At 41.3% G+C, this 19,601-nt stretch overlaps 1 protein-coding gene across 2 annotated transcripts in view; it reads left to right on the forward strand.

Annotated features, from left to right (window-relative positions):
* Nucleotides 1-19,601, forward strand: part of ELAVL4 (ELAV like RNA binding protein 4) — a gene marked incomplete at both ends in the record, with an annotated part of 61,528 nt that overhangs the window by 37,564 nt on the left and 4,363 nt on the right. For both annotated transcript variants that reach the window (XM_082287150.1, XM_082287151.1), the window contains 4 exons: nucleotides 7,129-7,232; nucleotides 17,254-17,407; nucleotides 17,788-18,013; nucleotides 19,404-19,442. In XM_082287150.1, the coding sequence (XP_082143276.1) occupies nucleotides 7,129-7,232; nucleotides 17,254-17,407; nucleotides 17,788-18,013; nucleotides 19,404-19,442 (523 nt within the window). The remainder of the gene's footprint in view (nucleotides 1-7,128; nucleotides 7,233-17,253; nucleotides 17,408-17,787; nucleotides 18,014-19,403; nucleotides 19,443-19,601) is intronic.

Raw genomic sequence — 19,601 nt, forward strand, 5'->3', positions numbered from 1 at the left:
ACATGTATTAAATAAATCCTAGTTTGTACAAACATAAGGAGTCTGTATTGTAAATAAGCTATAGACTAAATGGGTGCTGTGATAGAGCTGCACTAACACAGAACAAGTTACCCTTCATAGATGGGTTGCAGTGAATTGGGACTGTGACAGCCATAGCTTAATTGTTTGGTCCTAGGAGCACTGTGTGTAGAAGATGCCTCCCTCCTGATTTGCTTCTCCTGAGACTGCAGTGTGCATTGCTGGGGTGACAGCAGGTGATTCTCCTTGGGTAAAGAGGTGGAAGATGAATGAGACTGACATTATATGGTATAAAAAAGCATCAGACAAGGAGCAGGTTTTGAACTGGTCTCGTGATCAGATCTCATTTTCCCTTGATCTGAATTTTCTCTTGATAGCTTACCTCCTTTTTTAGGTGAACAGCTCTATTTGTTGGTAGCTGTTGCGGAAACAACAATAAGGAAAAAACCCTTGACCCTCTTTGTACATTGACTATATCTTCTCAAGGGTTTTATGTAACCTCCTCCAAAAGCCTCTATTTCATATGGCTTTTCATATGAGTTGCAGTCATTCCTTTTCATCCCAGGAATATGTTTAAAACACTTCTGAAATGGTTTGAAGGCTCACAGGGGGGTGTTCTGAAATGGGCCTGCCAGCTGGAGCAGGGCTTGCCTTGAATGTCAGAAGTCTCTTCAGTTACTCTTGCTTAAAAGACAGAAAGCAATCTTCCTGCCAGCCATCTATAGGTGCTATTTATTACAAACATCTCAAGCTTGAGAAACACTGGGAAAAGTGGAAGAGCATCATGTGCAGGTTTGTATGGAAGAGCCACAGGTGGACAGGAAGTTGTGCTGAGCTTTTGCAATAGAGAGAAGCTCACCCCATGACCAGTTTCTTCCCTAGATGTCACTGAGGTTTGAACAGGCAAAAATGGAGCTGGGGAGATCTGGAGAATTCATGGTGAGCATTATTTATCTTTTGGTCCCAAAGGCAGAGTGACTGAAGGCTGTTGCTGTCTGACGGCTCCTGCCTGGCTGATGCGAGATGAGCTGTCAGACGTGCCCTACTTCCGAAGGGAGGGATTGTGTCAGGGAAGCAGCGGCGCTCGCTGGCGCTCGTGTTACGGCTGTCAGGAGGGCAGCTTTAATTAGGTTTTACATTTGGGCAGGGGACAACAAAACCACAATTTAAGGCAGTCTGGATCGCTGCTGTCCTATTCTGTGCTTGTTCTCATGAGTGACTGCTTATAGTAGGGACCATAGTGCTTTAATGTGATGTTGTATTCCACAGTCATTTATTTCCAAATAAAAAGGATGTTTCTAACCATTTTTTTAATTTACCTGGTCACAGGTGGGCAACTGAAAGTTGCACTCACCTCTGAGTTGCTGTTTAGAATAGTTTTCTGCAACAGGAAGGCTTCAGACTTCACTGAGAAAGTAGTTTGCTTCTGCTTTGCTTGTGGCAATGGTTGTTCTTCATAGAACCAGCAGGAACAGTGTATTTGTAGAGCTTCAGAGTAGAAGAGATTATAGAGCACTTAAGGCATCTTGCCAAAACATTCCCTGGATTAATTTCTGCTTGAGCTAGAGCATAGTTTTCAGGAAAAAAAAATCAAGCTTTTGGAATTTCCAGTGGTAGAAGAACTGACAAAATGGTTGGTAGATACTTAAATGCATGTTACCTACAGTGTCAAAAACAGAGTAAATGGCTTCCACAGGAAAACAGCATTCACTATATTGTTTCTAGTCTGGTTTCACTTGCCAAGCAGTGGGACTTGGGATATGTAACTCCATGGACAGACATTAGTAAGAAAAAAAAAATTAATTTGTACTTCAGGTGAATACTAATGTAGTAGTGTTCAGGTTCAGCTTCAACTTTTTTGATCAGGTGGGCAGATTGACCCTCTTATCTCAACTGAAGGAGGTCTTGTGCTGTAGTCAATTCTCATGGCACCATCACCAAGGCATCAGTGTTTCACTTGGAGCACATGCACCAGGAGTGGGCTCTTCCTCAGCAAAGCACAGGCAGATCAGAAGCAGCAATTTTTCTTTCCCTTTCTGATTGTGTGACTTTTATGGCAAGAATAATGCTAACTCTTTTGTCAATGTTGTAGGCTTGATGTGGCCTGTGTCAGTCTTTCAGTTGAGCATTCCTAAAGTATGCCACAGTTAACTTGGTTTGTCAGGATGTAATCTTTGTGCTATCTAAATGTGTGTATTTGTGGTTTACTGAGGATCTTAAATTGCTTTATACCTTCCCTCTGTTCTCTCTGTACTTATCCTCTGCTCCTCCTGTCTTTCTACAGTCAATTTTCATGAGTAAGGAGTTTGGGTTTTTTCCACTTACCAGTGGAAATAAACAATGTAGGGCCAAGATCTGTTTCCTGAGATAGACCTGTAGGAGAGTGTCTTTCTGGTGACCTCCTGTTCACAATTCCCAGTAAGAAATCTGTTGGCTTTTTTAATCCATTTAATGTGTGCTATGTTAATTTTGTTTTAGTCAATTAATAAGCAGTACCAAATCAAGTCCTTTAGAGAAGACCAAGTATATCAGTGTTGATTTAATGGCATTCTTAAAATTTATAGGTCAAACTTGTAATCTCATCAAGGAGGTTGTCAGTTTAGTTTGACAGAATCTATTTTGCATAGACTTAATTTGATTGACATTGATTTTATTACCCCTCACTAATTCTTTATTATTAGAGTCTACCACTGAAGATTCTGTAATTTTGCCTTGCTCGGCGTTAGACAGCTGGGCCTGTGCTTACTTGGGTCATCCAGTCTTCACTTTTTGAGTTTCAGTACAAAAATTTTTTCCTCCAGGCTCCTGGAATTTGTTGATCACGAGAGAGCCATTAGCCCCTCTTTTTTGGTGTTTGTTCTCTGCAAGTAATCCAGAGCATCTAATTTTAAACAAAAATAATTTTAGGAACTCCTGTTTATCATTCACCTGGGTTGCTAGTTATACCTTCACATACTTCTTCAGGTGTACATAATGCCTGTTGTCTCTGTGCTGTTCCTGTTAGTATCTCCTGGTGAGTCAGGATGAGTGTTACAGGATGTCTTTTCTGTAACCTAAAAAAAAAAAAAATTCTTTTGTTATTCCAACCTTTACTGGCCAGAGAGGTTTTGTGCTTTTTTTTTCTGTTTTCTATGACATTTTTGTTCTAATTCACAGGGGGTTTTTTTTCTATGTGTTTTCCCTTTATCTCTTAAAATAAATGTGAAATGGGCCAAAGCAGACTGGCTTATAGAGGAATTAAAGGAAGGTACGGGTTTTTGACTCTGCCTTTTTCATAGTTACCGGTTTTTGGATGTAAATAATACAGGGTAAATTGATTTCCCTCCCCATCTTCTTCCTCATGGCTTGTTTTAAGCATAATTTTCGGCTTTGAAATGGAACTTTATAAAATGCAAAACATGTACATAACCAGCTTGGGCTTGGCTTTGCCTGCTTTTTTTTTTAATACTGTTAAGTCCTTGGTAACTTCTAACCCTGTTACTGCTCACTTTTTAGACCTATTCCTTACCAGATTCTGGGAGGTCCACTATATATTTTCCGCTGCTAGATAAAACATTCAGGAAGAGCAGTGGGAATAGCAAGATAACAAGGTGTTGTTTTAGGATCATCTAGAAATATCGCTTGCCTGACCTACTGAATCACAGCATGCGATGAACTATTGGATTCCAAATCACAGAAAATATTTACTATTTACGGTGCTGTTCCTGGGAAGTGTAGCATGGGAATGAACTACAGTGTCTGTGTGGGATCCCACTGAGAGGTCCAGCTGCTTGCTTTGTGCTGCCAGATTGTGTCCAAAGAAGTGTTACCCTTTTGGAGTACATGCAATAAGAGCACATGATGAAGGAAATAGGGAAGTTCATACTGTTTACTGTATTCTGGAACAAATCCTTTTCCTTCTTTACCTGTAACAATTTTTAGTTCTTTTGTATCTAGATGTTGTTTTGTCTGACATAAGGTATATTGCTCTTGAGAGGAATTTGAAAATAATATTTTTAGCTCCGTGTGTAAATTTTTTGGGCTTCTTAACTGTAAATGTTTAGCACAGTAAAACTGTTTGCCACAGTCATCATAAAGCTTTTCACAAATTAGGTTTTTGTCTGAGTTTTTCTTTTCAGTTTTTTGAGACTGGGGTGTTTTGTGTCAGTCTGCAAACACATAATATTTAGGGGAGAGATGGTTGAAAATACAAAGTAACCAAACAAAATATGCCCCTGAAGTGGAAAGCTCTTAATTGGAAGGTTTTTCTCCCTTCAGCTTCGCTGGTACAGTGAGGTCTGTGCCAGAAAGCAGCAGCAGGAATTTGCTGGTGGAAACAACTGCACCAAGATTTCAATGGGCTGTGAAGGGTGTGGAGTTTTTAAGATTAGAAGGGTATTCATTGAATTAATAAATTCCGTGCTCAGAATTGAATATTCAGCCTTTTTTGGTGAGAATATAGTACTGCTAATACAGCAATCAGTGGGATATGAATTTATAACCAATAGCTGCTGACTAACAGGCCTGCAGTCCTGTTACAAGTTTTGTATATTTCTTGATGTTCAGGAGTATATACACTAACAAGAAGAAATAGTGTTTCTGCAGACCTGTTATTTGTAAGAAAAATGGTATGACAGTGTAATAGTTTTCATTAAGCAGACAAGACCAGCCTTATTTGTGTTGGAGAAAATATATTTATCCCTTGCCAGTTGGTAGTGAGAATGAGAGATGATGATATCTAAATAACTTGAATGTTACTGGGGAGCTCAAAAAAAAGGTTTTGTGTAATTGTGATCTCATTCTTTTCTTGTATTGCCATTTATTTCCCTTCCCTACTGCTAGTGCTGTCTGTGGGTTTGCTGTCTGTGGTCTCTCTTGTGCAAGTACTTACAGAAGTAAGAATTTTTCTATGGGAGATTGTTGAAAAACAGTGTATACATTGTAGAGGTTGGTCAGTCCATGTGTCTTGAGAATAGCAGTGGCTGGACATGGAAGCCCAGGGTCAGATGTTTGGACATAAATCCCAAGGCCTCATGTCAGCTACTCCTGCTCTCCGTGTACCTCTGAAGTCCAGAGGTGATTAAGAGGGAAAAGAATGGATACAAACACAGGTTATCCAAGCTCTGATCCTTGAGTCGTTTTCCCCCTATAAAAAGAGGTTTGTTTCCTAGAGAATGGCTTTCCTCTCCCTAGGATTGTTTAGGATTAAATGTATTAAAGACTTGATATGTTCAGAGGCACAGGGATTGGGGCTGTATAAAATACCTCAGGTAGGCAAGCAGAGGAAGGCATGGCAGGGAAAGTATCTTTACAGTATTTCTGCTCCAGGCTTTGTGCTCAGCCAGACTTCAGGTCTTTCTCGGTTTATGTCATGTAACTTGGGTAAGAATATTTTTGAGATTAATTCAGCTCTCCAGGAAGACAGAGTATGTTTTTACACTTTTTTTCTGAAGTTAAATTGATGGGATGGAATTGCTCCCTGGCTGTATTGTATGTTAAAACAGTAATTTCTTATCCTTGCGCCTGCATGTGGGCATTTCAGGCATGAACTGCAGTGTTTCCATGGATTTTTAAAGTCTTCCATTGCATAGTTAGCAGCTTTTAGGGCTTTGATCTGAATTCATAAGGCAGAAGCATTCCCTGTATTTGTGTTACAGCAAACGCTGTATTTTTGGTGGTGTCTGACTTTGAGAAACACACAGATGCTTTTTTGTAGTCCAGGAGACAAAGAAACAAAGCTTTGTGCTGGGAGGCAGGATCTGTGCCTCCAGGGGACATCAAGGCACTTGGTGTGCAGCTGCCTTCCCAACCTCCCCTTCCTCCTGGTGAGCAGGAGCTGGGTCTCTGCTTGCTGCTCCTGTGGCTAGAAACCTCCACAAATGCTGTTCCTCTCCTTGGGAGGGATTTTCACATGTTTCCTTTCTCACTGCCTCTGAGCAGGAGCATTTCGATCCTCTGCACATCAGCGCCAAGGGACAGGGGTTTTTTTGGCTTGCTGTGCTCCAGATACACGGAAGGGTGTTTGAGAGGGAGTGTGGTTGGAACACAGGGCGGTTCACCTGCCTGCTTGGGCTCGCTGATTCTTGAAATGTCGTTATCTCTGTGGGTTTCTAAGATCATGTGCCTTAACACAAGAAAAAAAAAAAGCTGTGTTTTCCAAACATGCAAAATCAGTTCAGTAGGATGCTCGAAGGAAGGGATCTGGAAGCGGCTGTCTGTCACGTTGCATTAATAGAATTGGTGCTGCAAAGCTGCTACTTGGGAATTGGGAAGAGATCCCTGTGGAGTGGGTTCTCTCAGCCCTCTGCAGCCCCACAGCCCTGGGAGTGTCCACGATCCTGTAGGGCCGACAGCATGGCCTGGCCTCTCCAGCCCCGTGTCACTTATCCCAATTATAAACTGTGTCTCTTTCTGCTGCAAACACACGCACGGATCTCGCTGGTGAAACAGAAGCTGTTGAAGTGCTTTTGGCTGCTGAAGTGGACTCCTGCCATCCCGTGCACAGCAGCAGTTGTTGCACTGTTTGGGTTTGCTGTCATCTCGACTGCTCGGAGGGGAGTTTTAATGTGGTCCCATGCCCAGCTGCAATTTGGGCTGTCCCTTCTCCTCCTATTTACTGGCTGCTCACTGAGCAGTAAAACGAGATGTAAAGGTGGCTTTCTGTTCCTCAGCTCCTCCAAGGTTAGTGTAAAAATGCAGTTTCCTAATTCTGTGGTTTAAGTACTTCAAAACTTGCTTGTAAACAATATCAAAATCATAAGTGTGTGTTTATTTATTTTTAAGAGGTGCCCTCATTACTGGCAGGTCAGCCAGTTATATTTATTAGGAGCTCAGCACAAAACTGTTACACAGTTCTGTTGCTGTCAAGCCTCATACATGCTTTTCAGTAAACTCCTGGGGAAGGCAGGGTGAGGGGTTGCCGCTCCTTCTTACAGAAGGATCTTCAGAGCAGCAATTTAAAGTTATGATGGCTCTCCCTGTATTAAGGAGATAAAGAAATGGTGAAGAACAGCATGGACACTGAAAGGGAAAGCAGGGATGAAATGAAAATTGTGCTCCCGCTCTTGGAAGTTGTGTTCCTGTGCCGAAAAATACTGAATCCTTTTTTCTTTATGTCTTGTGTTTCAACAGGGCAGAGTTTAGGGTATGGATTCGTTAACTACATTGATCCAAAGGATGCAGAGAAAGCCATTAACACTTTAAATGGACTCAGACTCCAGACCAAAACCATAAAGGTAAGACAATATAAAATGCCTTTTGCTCAAATCAGGAAGGGGAGAAAGTAGTCGAAACTGTTTCTGGCAATTTCATCACTATTTTATTTTCTATTGTAAGGGGGTTAACGAGCTCCTCCTTGGAACAAAGAGCAGACATGCAGAAGATGAAATCTCTCTTCTCTGAAATTGCTGCTATTGTTAAAGGGAGGGGAAAGTAACAGGAAGCTCCTTAAAGCATGACAGTGAGGCTTAAATGTAGAATAAAACAGCCAGAGTGATACCATTATCCATAAACAAGTGAATACGTGATGGTGTATTCACAAGTTATATGTTTCCTTATGTTTTAATGGGAAATACTTTGACACAGAGTTCATTTAGTGACATTCCTGTCATTATCAGGTGTTGAAAGCATGTTTCTCACAAGTTAGAATATGTCATTCTGAAAAATAATTTTTTTCTCAATTTCCACATCCTTAATTTGATTTATCTTTTAAAAGCTGGAGGCTTCCCACTGAAGTCTCTTATTTCATTGTTGTAATAGACCATTAGTTATTCAATGACCTTCTTTAGTGGTCTCACAAGAAAAGCAAGCTTCTACACTGTCACAGTTTCTGCTGCATGGCTGATAAAGCTGTTCTGAAACAGCTTACAGAAGATTTCCACATCCCAAATTCTGACAAATAATACAGCTTAAGGGATGTGAATCAAAAAATTGAAGGGGAACAAACAGCAGATCAGATTCAAATTATCTGAAACTGCTTTGATCATGTTTTGAATGCTGGCTTTTGATTTGCACCATTTTCTTAATTTTTCTTCTGTGTTAAATTTGTATTTCAAAGCTGAAAATGTTAAGAATATAAAAATAGAATTTTTACTGTAGTGAGTATTGGTATAAGTAATGTCAGTGATGTTGTAACTTGCAAATGAGATATAGTGTAATGTGGTCAATACTGTAGTTTTGACATTCTTGCTAAAGATTGTGGTTTGGACAAAATGGTGTACCCTGAAGCAAAAATATTTGTTGGATTCTGGTGTATTTCTAAGGATTGTTTCGGGCAAGTTTTTCCCCCGATCTTTTTGATCAGTGAGGAGCACAAGTGCTGAGCTGAGGGTTATGAAAGTGATGGAGTCGCTGCATGGATTACATATAAAAGGCTGCTTCCAAACCTCCCTTAGACCATCCAGATTCCATCCCACAGATATGTATGTGGGCCATACATCAAAATGCTCACAGCATGGTTTTGTAGAGTTAATGGAAACACTTACAGGAAATATGGAAGGCAAGGCAGCAAAATCTACCATCTTATCAATTGCTGCAGGTGGAAATGCAGGCTTGGACTCAGCAGTTTCCACTTACAGTGAAAAGTTGCTCTCCAAATTGCTTTTAAAGGCACATTATCTAGGAGAAAAATATTTTGAAAATACTTATTAAAAACTCAGTAGAACTTGAAAAATCTAGATCAGTTTTTCATACAGCACATGTATATTTTGAACATTATTCAGCCGTAGCAAAGTACTGCATTTCTTGTCCCTGAGTACCTCTGTTGCTTTGCCTCTGTTCTTTTCTGTGAACCAGAGTAATGCTATTGCATTAATAATATTTCAAGGTTACAGGAAACTTGTGCTATAAAAGACCTCCAGAAACTGCAACCCACACCAATTATTATACATTTCTCACATGCAAAATTAAACCATTATGCCTTTCTTTATCAGCTGTAGTAAGACTTTTTTTTTTGCATGAAACTTCCCATGCAAAATCTTTGTGGAATGTTTTTTAATTTGGTATAAGTTTTAGAAATTCATTGATTTGTTTGGTTTGAGGTTTTCATGTTTATTAATAGCTCATAGAGTTGCATAGAAAAAAAGGACATTTTGGGGAGAGTTCTTGAAAGCTGTTACTATATCATAATAAGCAAAGAGATTGAGCTAATCTACATGCACAGGAGATGCATAAGTTCAGGAGGAAGCATAGGGTTTTTTCTTTTTTAAATAAAACTTGAGTTTATGCAGTTGCCTAAAACCAACCTAAGGGAGTCTTCTATCCCAGTACCCAAAATTTTGGCCACAGGGACATCTAATCAGCAGTTTCCAACCCAATTTCACATTGCAGAATTGCATGCGATTACCTCACCTTTGCCCCCTTGGTTTTTTTCTAGTTTTAATTGTGCGTTACTTCTGGAAATCCTGATAAATTAGGTCTGCTTCCCTGGTGCTGTGCAGTGGGGGGTGGAGGTTTCCCAGTGTTCACACTGAGAGGGTAAATCAGGTGTGTTTAGAGCTGCCAGTGGCATTTGTGTTGCTGGGGAAGATCCCTGGTGTTCCAAGGGTTTGGAGGTGATAAGGAACCATACTCGGCACTGCTGAACCTCCTCGCTTGCCAGTTTCCCCCATGTGCCACTTTCCAGCATCTCACTTTGTTTTTTGTAAGGTTGAAGTATTTAAACTTGTGGAATTACTATATTTAATTATCAGACTCGATTACTTTAGCTACAGATGCCCTTTACACTTCTAAAAATGTGCTCTCTCAAGAGAACATCTAGAAAGGAATTCGGTGGCATATAGTTTTGTAGGCTAAAAAATATTTAATGGAGTAACATTGAGCTGGAAGAGTACTGAACAGTACTTTGTTCTGTTTTCTTCATGAATGTGGCTGAGATTTTTGCCCCAGAATGAATCTGTAAATATCCTGTTGATGGATGGGCTGAACCTTGGCCTCTGCTTATGTATGTCGGTACAGCCCTGCAGGTAGAATTTCTCTGGCTGCCTTTTGGAAGCTGTTTTGGTGGAAAGAAAGTTAAAATGAATAATCTGTGAAAGCCCTTTTACAGTGGCAAATTACTTATGCTTGCCAAGGTCACTGTGGTCCTGCTGGCTGTGTCCCATCTGTGTTGTGGGCTCTGCTGTTCTTGCACCTAGACTGAACATGAGGTGGCTCTGGGGAGTTGTATTTGCAGTCATTTTTTGACTGCACAAGGCTTAATTCCTGTTTAAAAATAATATATATATTTTATGCATGTGGCCCCAAATGCTGTCCTTTTCACTTCTGTAATATTTTTGTGGCAGCTTAATGTTCTCTCTCTCCTGATGCCTTGCAAAACAGCCATGCAGTCGCAGGAGGAAGTGGCTTTATAGCAGGATCAGCAGAACAGCCAGGCACAGTCAGCTCTGATGTGTGGACTAAAATAACTGAAGAAATGGTTTTTTTATTCTGTCATTGTTATGATAAATAATCCCTTTTCACTCTAGCAGCTAAAATACTTATGTGCATTTTATTTAAGTCAATGATGCCCTTTCAAGTCAAAGTTGAGAGGTGACGATTTACAGAATATGTGTTTGGGAAAGGCATTGGAGGGAGTGTTGTTTGGTGGTAATAGGTTATACACATTTTGTTCCTCTTCAACTGATCATAGTGCATATTTTATTTATGCCATTTCATAGCAGCATCATCTTCTTGTGAGGGAGAAAAGCTTCACTTTATTTTTACAGCTAAAGCTTGACATAATTCTGCAAAACAGTTTAGAATGAGGGAAGAGACAGTGTGTGTTGAAATAAGTATATATTCCAGAAATTGAATCTATTTTTAGAAATTAAATTTACCCATCCATAAAAGCTTATGAAAGGTCACTGCTGCTGTTGAAGATTGCCTGGCAATTCAGTTGCATCAAATATCAGAAGGAAAATGAGATGTGTGATGCATGGGGTACAGATTGTTTAAACTGCTGCTTTGCCCTGAGAAAAGGACACCACCTGAAAGGATGTGAAGGAAGTGTTTTACAATTTACTTGGGGATTCAGGTGACCTGGCTTCATTGGAACAAGAGCAGAACAGTTTTGAAAGAAAGCTTGAAATCTAAAAAGAGCCAGTGACCCCCTGAAGTGCAGTCTTGTGCACCCCTCTCTTCCTTTTTCTCTGTTGCCTGAGAAATAGGTTTGCTTCTTCCTTCCCTCACAGGAGCAGGTACACACCGTGACACTGCTGGAGCAAAGGGAGATGTCTCCAGTGAGGGGAGAAGGAATCTAGGTTCTCTGAGCCCTTGATAACCCCCAGTTTTTAAATCCATCAAATCTATCAGAAGATAAAATACCAAATGGATAGGATGGTTCCTCTGTGCTCAGAGGCTTTTTCTAGTTATTTTAATTTTCAGTTAAATGGATTAAATAGCATGAAATTCTGTATTTCTGCTTTACTCTCCTGTTTCGATCAATAGGTCTGGATGGTCCTAGTTTAAATACAGCAGATAAGGCTGTGGGAGAAAGTAATCCTGCTTTTTCTGAAAATAAAGTAGTAATGTTACTGCTGAAAGATCTTCCTATTTATCTTGGTTTCTCTGGCATTTTTCAAAATGCCAGCTATTTCCACAAAACTCAGGCTCTAAATCTGTCTGTGCTAATTCTTGTAATTGTCCACAAAACTACAAACCATCCTGTCACTGTAGGGTAACCAAATAACAGCAGCCTCAGACTTCTCCATCCTACAGTCATTTGTCAAAAAGATTTCCTTCCAGCCGCGCTCGGTGGAGGAGATGGCGCAGGAGGCACAGGGCAGGAGGAGGAATTGCAGCAGGGAGTGGTGGGGAAGAGACCTGCATCTCCTGCTCCCCATCCCAAACTGCTTGGGAGGCGTGGGGGGAGTTCAGCACGGTTTGGGTTGCAGCCAGGAAGCGCTGGATTGCTGACAGTGCTGGTAGCAGAGCTCGGGTGTTGGGTGCCCTTGGTGCAGTGCTCAGCCAAAATCTGGCGTTTTCCAACAGTGTTCTTCCATAGTCTCCCCAGGGCCACTGAGCCTGCTGGACATTGCCTGCAGCCTCCTGTCCCGGGGAAGAAATGGGATGTTGAGTGAGGCTGGGTGGTAGGGAGAAGGGTGTACAGAGAGATCAGGGCAAGGCACAAAAGGAGCTTGGATGCTCTGCAAGGAAGATTTGGAAGGTTGGGGTGTTGGAAGATACTGGGAGTAGGTGAATATGTTGGATTGCAGCAAGGAGGGATTTGAATTTGAGTGTCTCGTGTGCCCCTTTTTTCCTTTTCTTGAAAATTCACATTACCAGGTACAAGGTGCAGATTTGGGATGTAGCTATTTTATAGCTCCTTTTGAAATTGAGGTGACTGCTTGTTCTCTTTTATGGTAGCTCACAGTTAGCCAGAGAAGGGTCATCTGCTCTGGCTGCTGCTCCCCAAGACAAAGCCTTGGACGAGAAACTTTAAAGGTGCCACAGACATGGAAAGCCTCAACTAAGTTTACTCCTGTTGTGCTCTTTAGGACCCTCTGTCAGTGTAACCCTTTTGACTTTGTAGTGCTTGTTAACAAACCCTCCTGTACCCTTTGTGCCTGCAATGATGCTGCTGCTCAGCAGACCTTTCAGTGCTGCATTTGAAGGTTCAGCTTTGGTTCTGCTGCTTTCAGCAGGCACCAGAGTGTCTTTGCCTCTTAATTTCTTGCATCTTCTCTTAATCGTGATTTTTCTTTTTACTGCTTCAGTTTTGCCAGTGAGTCCTTTTCATTCTATGGAGCCAGAGCAATTATTTCTCTTAGCCTTGCTCTTGATACAGCCAAGAGTGTTTCTCGGTTATTATCTATGGGTGTCTTTCCTGAAATGATGGGATAGACCATTGTACCTGCACTTATAATTAATCTCTGTAAAATGGCATCGAATCGCTCAACAGTAAAGTGCATTGTCACTCCCCTCCGTCCCCCAGCCAAGGGCTTAGGGAAGAGAAAGGACAAAGCAGTGCAAGCATCAGATATGAAAGTATTCCAGATCCTGATCTTCAGCCTCTGGACCAGAGGGCTTTTGTGTTCACTTGTTGTGACAAAAGCATGCAGCTTTCACAGGAGGGTGTCTCAAATCTGGTTTTGCAGAAAATGAGGGCACCGATGAGGGTCTGGAAGTGGCTGTGGGGAAACGTCTTTTTCTGCCATAGCCTGTTCACTGGTGCTAAGCAGATTTTACTTCTAGTTCTGGATGTGCCTTAAACAAGTGATACTGTGCTTATTTACATGTGTGAGGCTTTTGAGCAGTTGTGTTAAAGCACTTCCAGTCTGACTAGTGGCATAAGGGGCAGCAAGTGAGGGAAGGGTTGTCCCCATTTTAAACTGGACATCAGGCAGAAAAAAGCCAAGTGACTGACCCCAAAGATCATACAAGAAATCCTGTATCTCAGAGAATGTCAAGCAAAGACAAAGCAAAGTCTCTGTATTAAGGTCACCAAGAAGTCTGGTGTTTTTGAATGTCACACAAACCTTTTGAAAGCTTCCCAGGGAGTCACTTAACACTGACTGCACCTTAGCTGCTTGTGATTGGAGACATGTCCCAGGGACTGCAGGTGCTGTGGGTGGGTGGCTCGGTGGTCCTTGGGTGCCTGTGCTGCCATGCAGTGCACCCCCTGGTTCAAGGCTCCTGGGTGGTTTCCTGTTCTCCAGGTGAGGAGCAGGAGATGCAGAGCAAGGTGACACATCTCAGAGAAGGTTGGTATCTGCAAGATGAGTTGCTTGGTTGTTGCTTAGATGTGTCCAGGTCAGGATGGCTCTGCTGGCAGAGCACATCATTCCAGGAAAGGATGGTGCAGTTTCTCTTATGAGAAGACTGGAGTTAAATTTTACAAAGAGGCTTCTAGAAACGGACTTGATGTTTGAGAAGTCCAGGATTAGTACAGGAGCTGAAGGTTTCTCTCCCAGGGAGCAGCAGCAAAGTGGTTAAGTGTCAGTGTTCAAATGGCTGCTGTTCCTTGTACCGTAAGACAAACGGGATGCGTTCATGCCTCTGGGTGCCTTTGCTGTGGGCTCTGGCTTGGAAAGGCCAGACTGCTTCAATTTATGTTCTGAAGAGTCTCGAGGTTAGAAATTCTTCAGAAAGTTTTCTATATGGGAAAACACGTAGGAAATCAATAGGGAAGATAATTACTTGAACTTGGAGATATTTTCTGTGCACCTGAAAAAAAAGTGCTTTGCCATGGAAGATATGAAATGCTGAACCTCTTCTGATGCTGCAGTGGTGTTAGGAGAGAGTGGTGCAGCCTCTGGAGATGGCTGTTTATTATGAAGAGAAGCCCTTACACAGACTTATGCTCAATGTCAGATGAGAAATGTCCTATTAAATGTTTTTCAGTTAGTATATATGTATTTATAGAAACTAACATCTGAGGCCAGCAAGCCATAAAATGAATTGTGTAATATTTTATTATCTTCCTTGCAAATTCGACTGCAGAACTCCTAAATGATCTTATGCAGTGAAATCCAAAACCATGGTTCGACCTTCAGCTGTTGTACAAGTGGACAAACATTTTAATGCTGAGAAATGCCTGGGTCAAACAGTAGTTTGATGTTCTCCAGCTCATTATTTGAATTCTTTGTGGTGGCTAGGATTCCATGCTCTTTTCTTTTTCAATGCTCTGTTTCATTACAGGGTGCTAACACTGCTGTGAGCAAAGGAATGGGAAAAAAAAAATCATTTTTAAGTGTGAACATAAAGTATTAATGCCGCGTCCTCACCCGGCACTTCGCGGTTTGCAGTGATAAAATGGGAGCTGGTTTTTGCTCCCATTTTAACTTGCACAGCATAAGGAGCTTCTGGTGTGATGGAGGGTCAGGGTGGGCGATCTCTTCCTTTGATAGCTCGCACGCAGGAAAACATCCCGTCCTCAGCACTAACTGAATAATAGCTTGAAAGCAGGATGGCACACTCTAACCGATCGATTTGTCATTGGCTGACCTCGGAGGGAAGATGAAAAAGATTCAAAAGCAGATAAATAATTGACATTACTAGCCTTGAGTCCATTCAGCTCTGCAACCTTTTCTCCTTGATATTAAAGACGGCTGAGTTGCTTTTGGCAGCTTCTTTCTTTGGCTCAGGCTCCCCTGCAGCCTGAATGTTTGATTGCGGGAGGAAATAAAAACTAGACCTGAGCAGCAATAGGTGTTCACATGTGCTGTGAGTGGAGGGTTGGGAGCGTGAGCAGCCTCTCCTTCCTCTGCCTGCTTGCAGGGCCCACGAGAGCAGAGAGCCTTCTGTAAGTAGAACTGTGTGTGTATATATATGTATGTAAAATGTCAGGCACTCATTGCTCTGGGAAGTAGTGTTTTTTGCATATCCTAATACTTTTCATCCTCCCTGTAACGTGGCATTTGGTTAACGAATGTGCCGGAGTGAGAAACCCAAAGGAAACTCCTGGCTGTTTTCCCAGGAACTTTATTCATTTTGCTTCTCTCAGTTTTGAGGAACAGGTAAGATCCCTACCCTCATTCCAGAGAGTCTCCTAAGTATTTTTTTAAACTGTTATTCCTAAAGTATGTTAAACTGTAGGTGCCTGAATTCTTACAGTACCCTCTCAAGGTAAGGCATTTGCGGAGTGGGGAGGGAAGAGTCTGCTTTTCCAAATGCCTCAGCACTAAACCAAGCTGTAGGTGAAAGCACTGTGTGATTATCCCTGGTGTCCCCTCGGGCCTGGATTGAGCTTTGTTACATAAAAGCCAAGCGGTGCCATCCATGTGTGTTCTGGCCCTGGATCCATCGGAGGGGTGTTCAGGACCAGCAGGGAAGTGATGAAAATGCTGCACCCCATCAGGAGGTCGTGGGCTGTGGCACAGAATGATTTCTACCCCAATATCCCTCTTCCTTTCAGCACCCGAAGATTTCTCTGCTCCCCATGTCTGCTTGAGCCTTTGTACTGTGTGCCTGAGCTTGCCTCGATTGATGCAAATGTTTTATCTAACCTCTATTTCATATTTCTTTCCCTGAATTTTCCACCTCCTCTCTCCAGCCTTCTCTGTAAATGTTAGATTTAAAAGGTTATGGACAAACACATAAGTTATAAAGAAATTGCCAAAAACCTTAAAATCTAGAATCTTTAGAGTTTGTCTGCTATTATGCAGAGAAGATTGTGGAAGCAAATATTAGTCATTAACATAATTTTCTGTGTTGAGTCAACATCTATTTTTAGGTGTGGAGCGCATAAAGACAACTCTTTGACACATAAAGCACATAGACATCCATTTGACATCATCTGTGTTCAGTCTGAGACTCGGGAGGAGGGAAAGACAGTTGCTGAATGTATTGCATTCGTGATGGGAACCCCCCCCCCCCCCCCCACTTCCTTCCTAGACACATTTTAAGACATAATGCAGGAGAGTACTGATCTGTTTATATTGAAATAAATCAAAATGAAGTGCAGAATATTCAGCTTGGCTTCCAATGCTTTTTCAGATGTACTGCAGAGTAATTCATGATCTGTGCTGAATATTTGTCATTAGGCTTCATCGAGGAAGTGTTTTTATGATGTTAAATGTGTGTATCCTAAATGTATATATTATTTTAAAAGTGCAGAAGGCTTTTTATGCACCTATTACAATTATAAATCTGATTCATAGGTAGAAGAGCAGTTAAGAGGATTGAATTAGAAATTTTCCAACAGCACACATGCAGTGCCACAGCTAGATTTTCTTGTTTGCTTGGTCATAATATTTTATGGTCTGATTCTGGGCTTTATAATGCAAGGGAACTTCTCGTGATAAATTGCAGATCCGACAATGAGTGTCAGTATACAGCTCCCTGAGCAGATGTTCATTTAGTCTAATTTCACCAGTACTTTACTGTTCATCCAGAACAGATCTTGCCAGCTCAGGATGCAAACACAAAGAGAGAGAGCACAAAAGATCACTCCGCAAATAACCTGCTCTGTTTCAGACACTCGGGAGGGGGAAAAGAAAAACATGCAGGAGCTTGGGAGTGCAAGGTTGGCTACAGCAAATCATCCACACACCCACACCCATGGGGGCAAATTTACAGCACCATGTGTGGGAAGTTGCACGTTAATCTACCTCTGAACAATAGTTATTTTATGACTGCGCTTCAAGAACCCTTGTGTCTGTTTTAAGGTCTCTGTAGCTCTTCCTTTGTTCTTCCAGCCTTTCCTGGCTCTGCTGGTTTTGCAGAACAGGTCCTGTCTGAACTGCAGGGCTATGTCTTGTGGAAGAACAGAACATTATCTGTCCAAAATGCCGAGGGTGGCTCTAGCTCACTAACACTGCTTTCCTTTTCTCTCCGTAGGTGTCATATGCCCGTCCAAGTTCAGCATCCATCCGGGATGCAAACTTGTATGTCAGCGGCCTTCCCAAAACCATGACCCAGAAAGAATTAGAGCAGTTATTCTCACAATATGGGCGCATCATCACCTCACGGATTCTGGTTGATCAAGTCACAGGTTAAAAGAAAACTTTTCTTGATAACGTGCATGTTTCTTGGAAATGGCAAAACTCCAAATGTCTGCAGCTGGGGTTTTTTGACGTTTACTGTAAAATGCCCTACCTGGTTCCTTTTAAATGTAACTGGAGGTATACCTGCTGCCTCTTTAATGAGGGAATATTAAAATACAGATTGTGGTTTACTTAAAATCATTGTTAAATATGGTAGGGGCTGATTTTGGAGATGTCAGGTTGGGAAGAGGATTTTTCTTTACAGGACTTTTCTTAATTTGCAAACCACCTATTGTATGAAGTCAAACCTAACATTCAGCTCATGCTCATCACATAGATGAGGCTGTTCCTACGAATATTCATCTCTTCACATGTTTTTACTTCCCAGGGGTTTCTCGAGGTGTGGGATTTATCCGTTTTGATAAGAGAATAGAGGCAGAAGAAGCCATAAAGGGACTAAATGGCCAGAAGCCTAGTGGTGCTACAGAACCAATTACTGTGAAGTTTGCCAATAACCCCAGCCAGAAAACAAGCCAGGCACTCCTTTCACAGCTGTATCAGTCTCCCAACAGACGCTACCCTGGACCACTTCACCACCAGGCTCAGAGATTCAGGTAATTACCTGGAAAAGAACTGAAGTTCCACCAGCAATGACAATGTGGGGCAGGTGCTGTGCAGGAAAATATGCTTTAGTTGCGTAGGCTGACCTGATTTTCTTTGTAAAATTAAATATTCTTTCCTGGAGAATGAGGAGGAAAATCTGCTGACAGCAGTAGTCATGTTGTATTTACTAAAACAGCTGAAGTACTGTACAATCAGATCTCATGAAGGCTGAAAAAGGGAGGACAGAATAGAGTTACACTGATAATCAAATGAGCAGTGACTATCCTGTTCTTTCTCTCTTTTTGGGTAATGCTTTTATTTTCTGCTATATTACTACAGTTTTGATGCAGCTTAGACTTTGATGTTAATGACAGTGGATTGGTAGCAGGAAAAAAGCTGAGTCTGTCCCAGTCAGCAGGAGTATCATTAAATTTATTAGCCTGAGCTATCTGCTCTTAGTATAAAGAGCCCTTGTATTAGGCTTTGGTGTGAGTCTTCAGATGCTTTTGGGGATGTTTTATGCTTTGCATTCTGAATGTACTGTTTCCATCTGATGCATAAGGCAGAGTTAGCAATATGTGATGTTCCTATTACATTTATACTTAATAGTTCTCAAGGAACCCAGCTTTCAAATAAAAAAGTCTGCCTTCAAGAAAGAAAACTTGGACATATTTGCATAACTGTGTTGCACGCTGGCTTTAGAGAATTATTCAAAAGTAATTTTAGTTTGTCAGTGATGAAAAGTGCTAATGAATTAAAGATCATAAAAAGTCAGTCATTGGATACATTAAATTTACACTTGTTTTTGTGTCTTTGGCACGCAGCTGTGTCCATTGAGGTTATCACTGAATCATTCCATGGATAGAAGGACTTTATTGTGCTGCCATGGAAAGCAGATGATTATATTCTGCAAAATTTGGTGGTCAGTTTAGATTGACATATCATGAAGGATTAATACTAAATACATGTAATAAAATGGGGAGAATGTATTATGTTAAAGCAGATAGTCAAGAATTCTTCCTGTTCCAGCAGTTTTGGACTTGACATTTTATTTCTGATTTAACGGTGAATATCAGGTGAGCAGTTGAATTACAAAAACCAAGTTGAATTATAAACAAAAAGTCGAATCCTAAGTGGATATTTTTTAAAACCAAACTCTGGAGATGAAGGTTTCCTCTAAGACTGTAGACAAGTTTAAAAAAGGCTTTTAAATGCTCTGGTGGAAATTTAAGCACAACCTCAGACTTAACAAAGCAGGCTGGGAGTTGTTAGGCTCCTTAGATGTGTGGGAAACTTGTTGAACGTTTCTTCTTTGAAAATGGAACACTATTAATAATAGTTCCATTGAGCGATCTTGCCATCTGTGAGACATTAACCCAAAGACCCTCCTTCTCTTTTCAGGCTGGACAATTTGCTTAATATGGCCTATGGCGTAAAGAGGTAATTAGAATTCCACAGATTGCCAGATGTCCGTGTTGGCACAGATTGGTGCTACGATTTATTTTTTTTTTTTTAATTCACTAACTTTATTTTTTTTATTCCTTCTTTTCTTCCACCAGCATGTCAAATTCTTTTTAAGTTTGGACTTCAGTTGGTTTT

The sequence above is a fragment of the Coloeus monedula genome (genome assembly GCF_965178545.1).
Source record: "Coloeus monedula genome assembly, chromosome: 9".
NCBI classification, from domain to species: domain Eukaryota; kingdom Metazoa; phylum Chordata; class Aves; order Passeriformes; family Corvidae; genus Coloeus; species Coloeus monedula.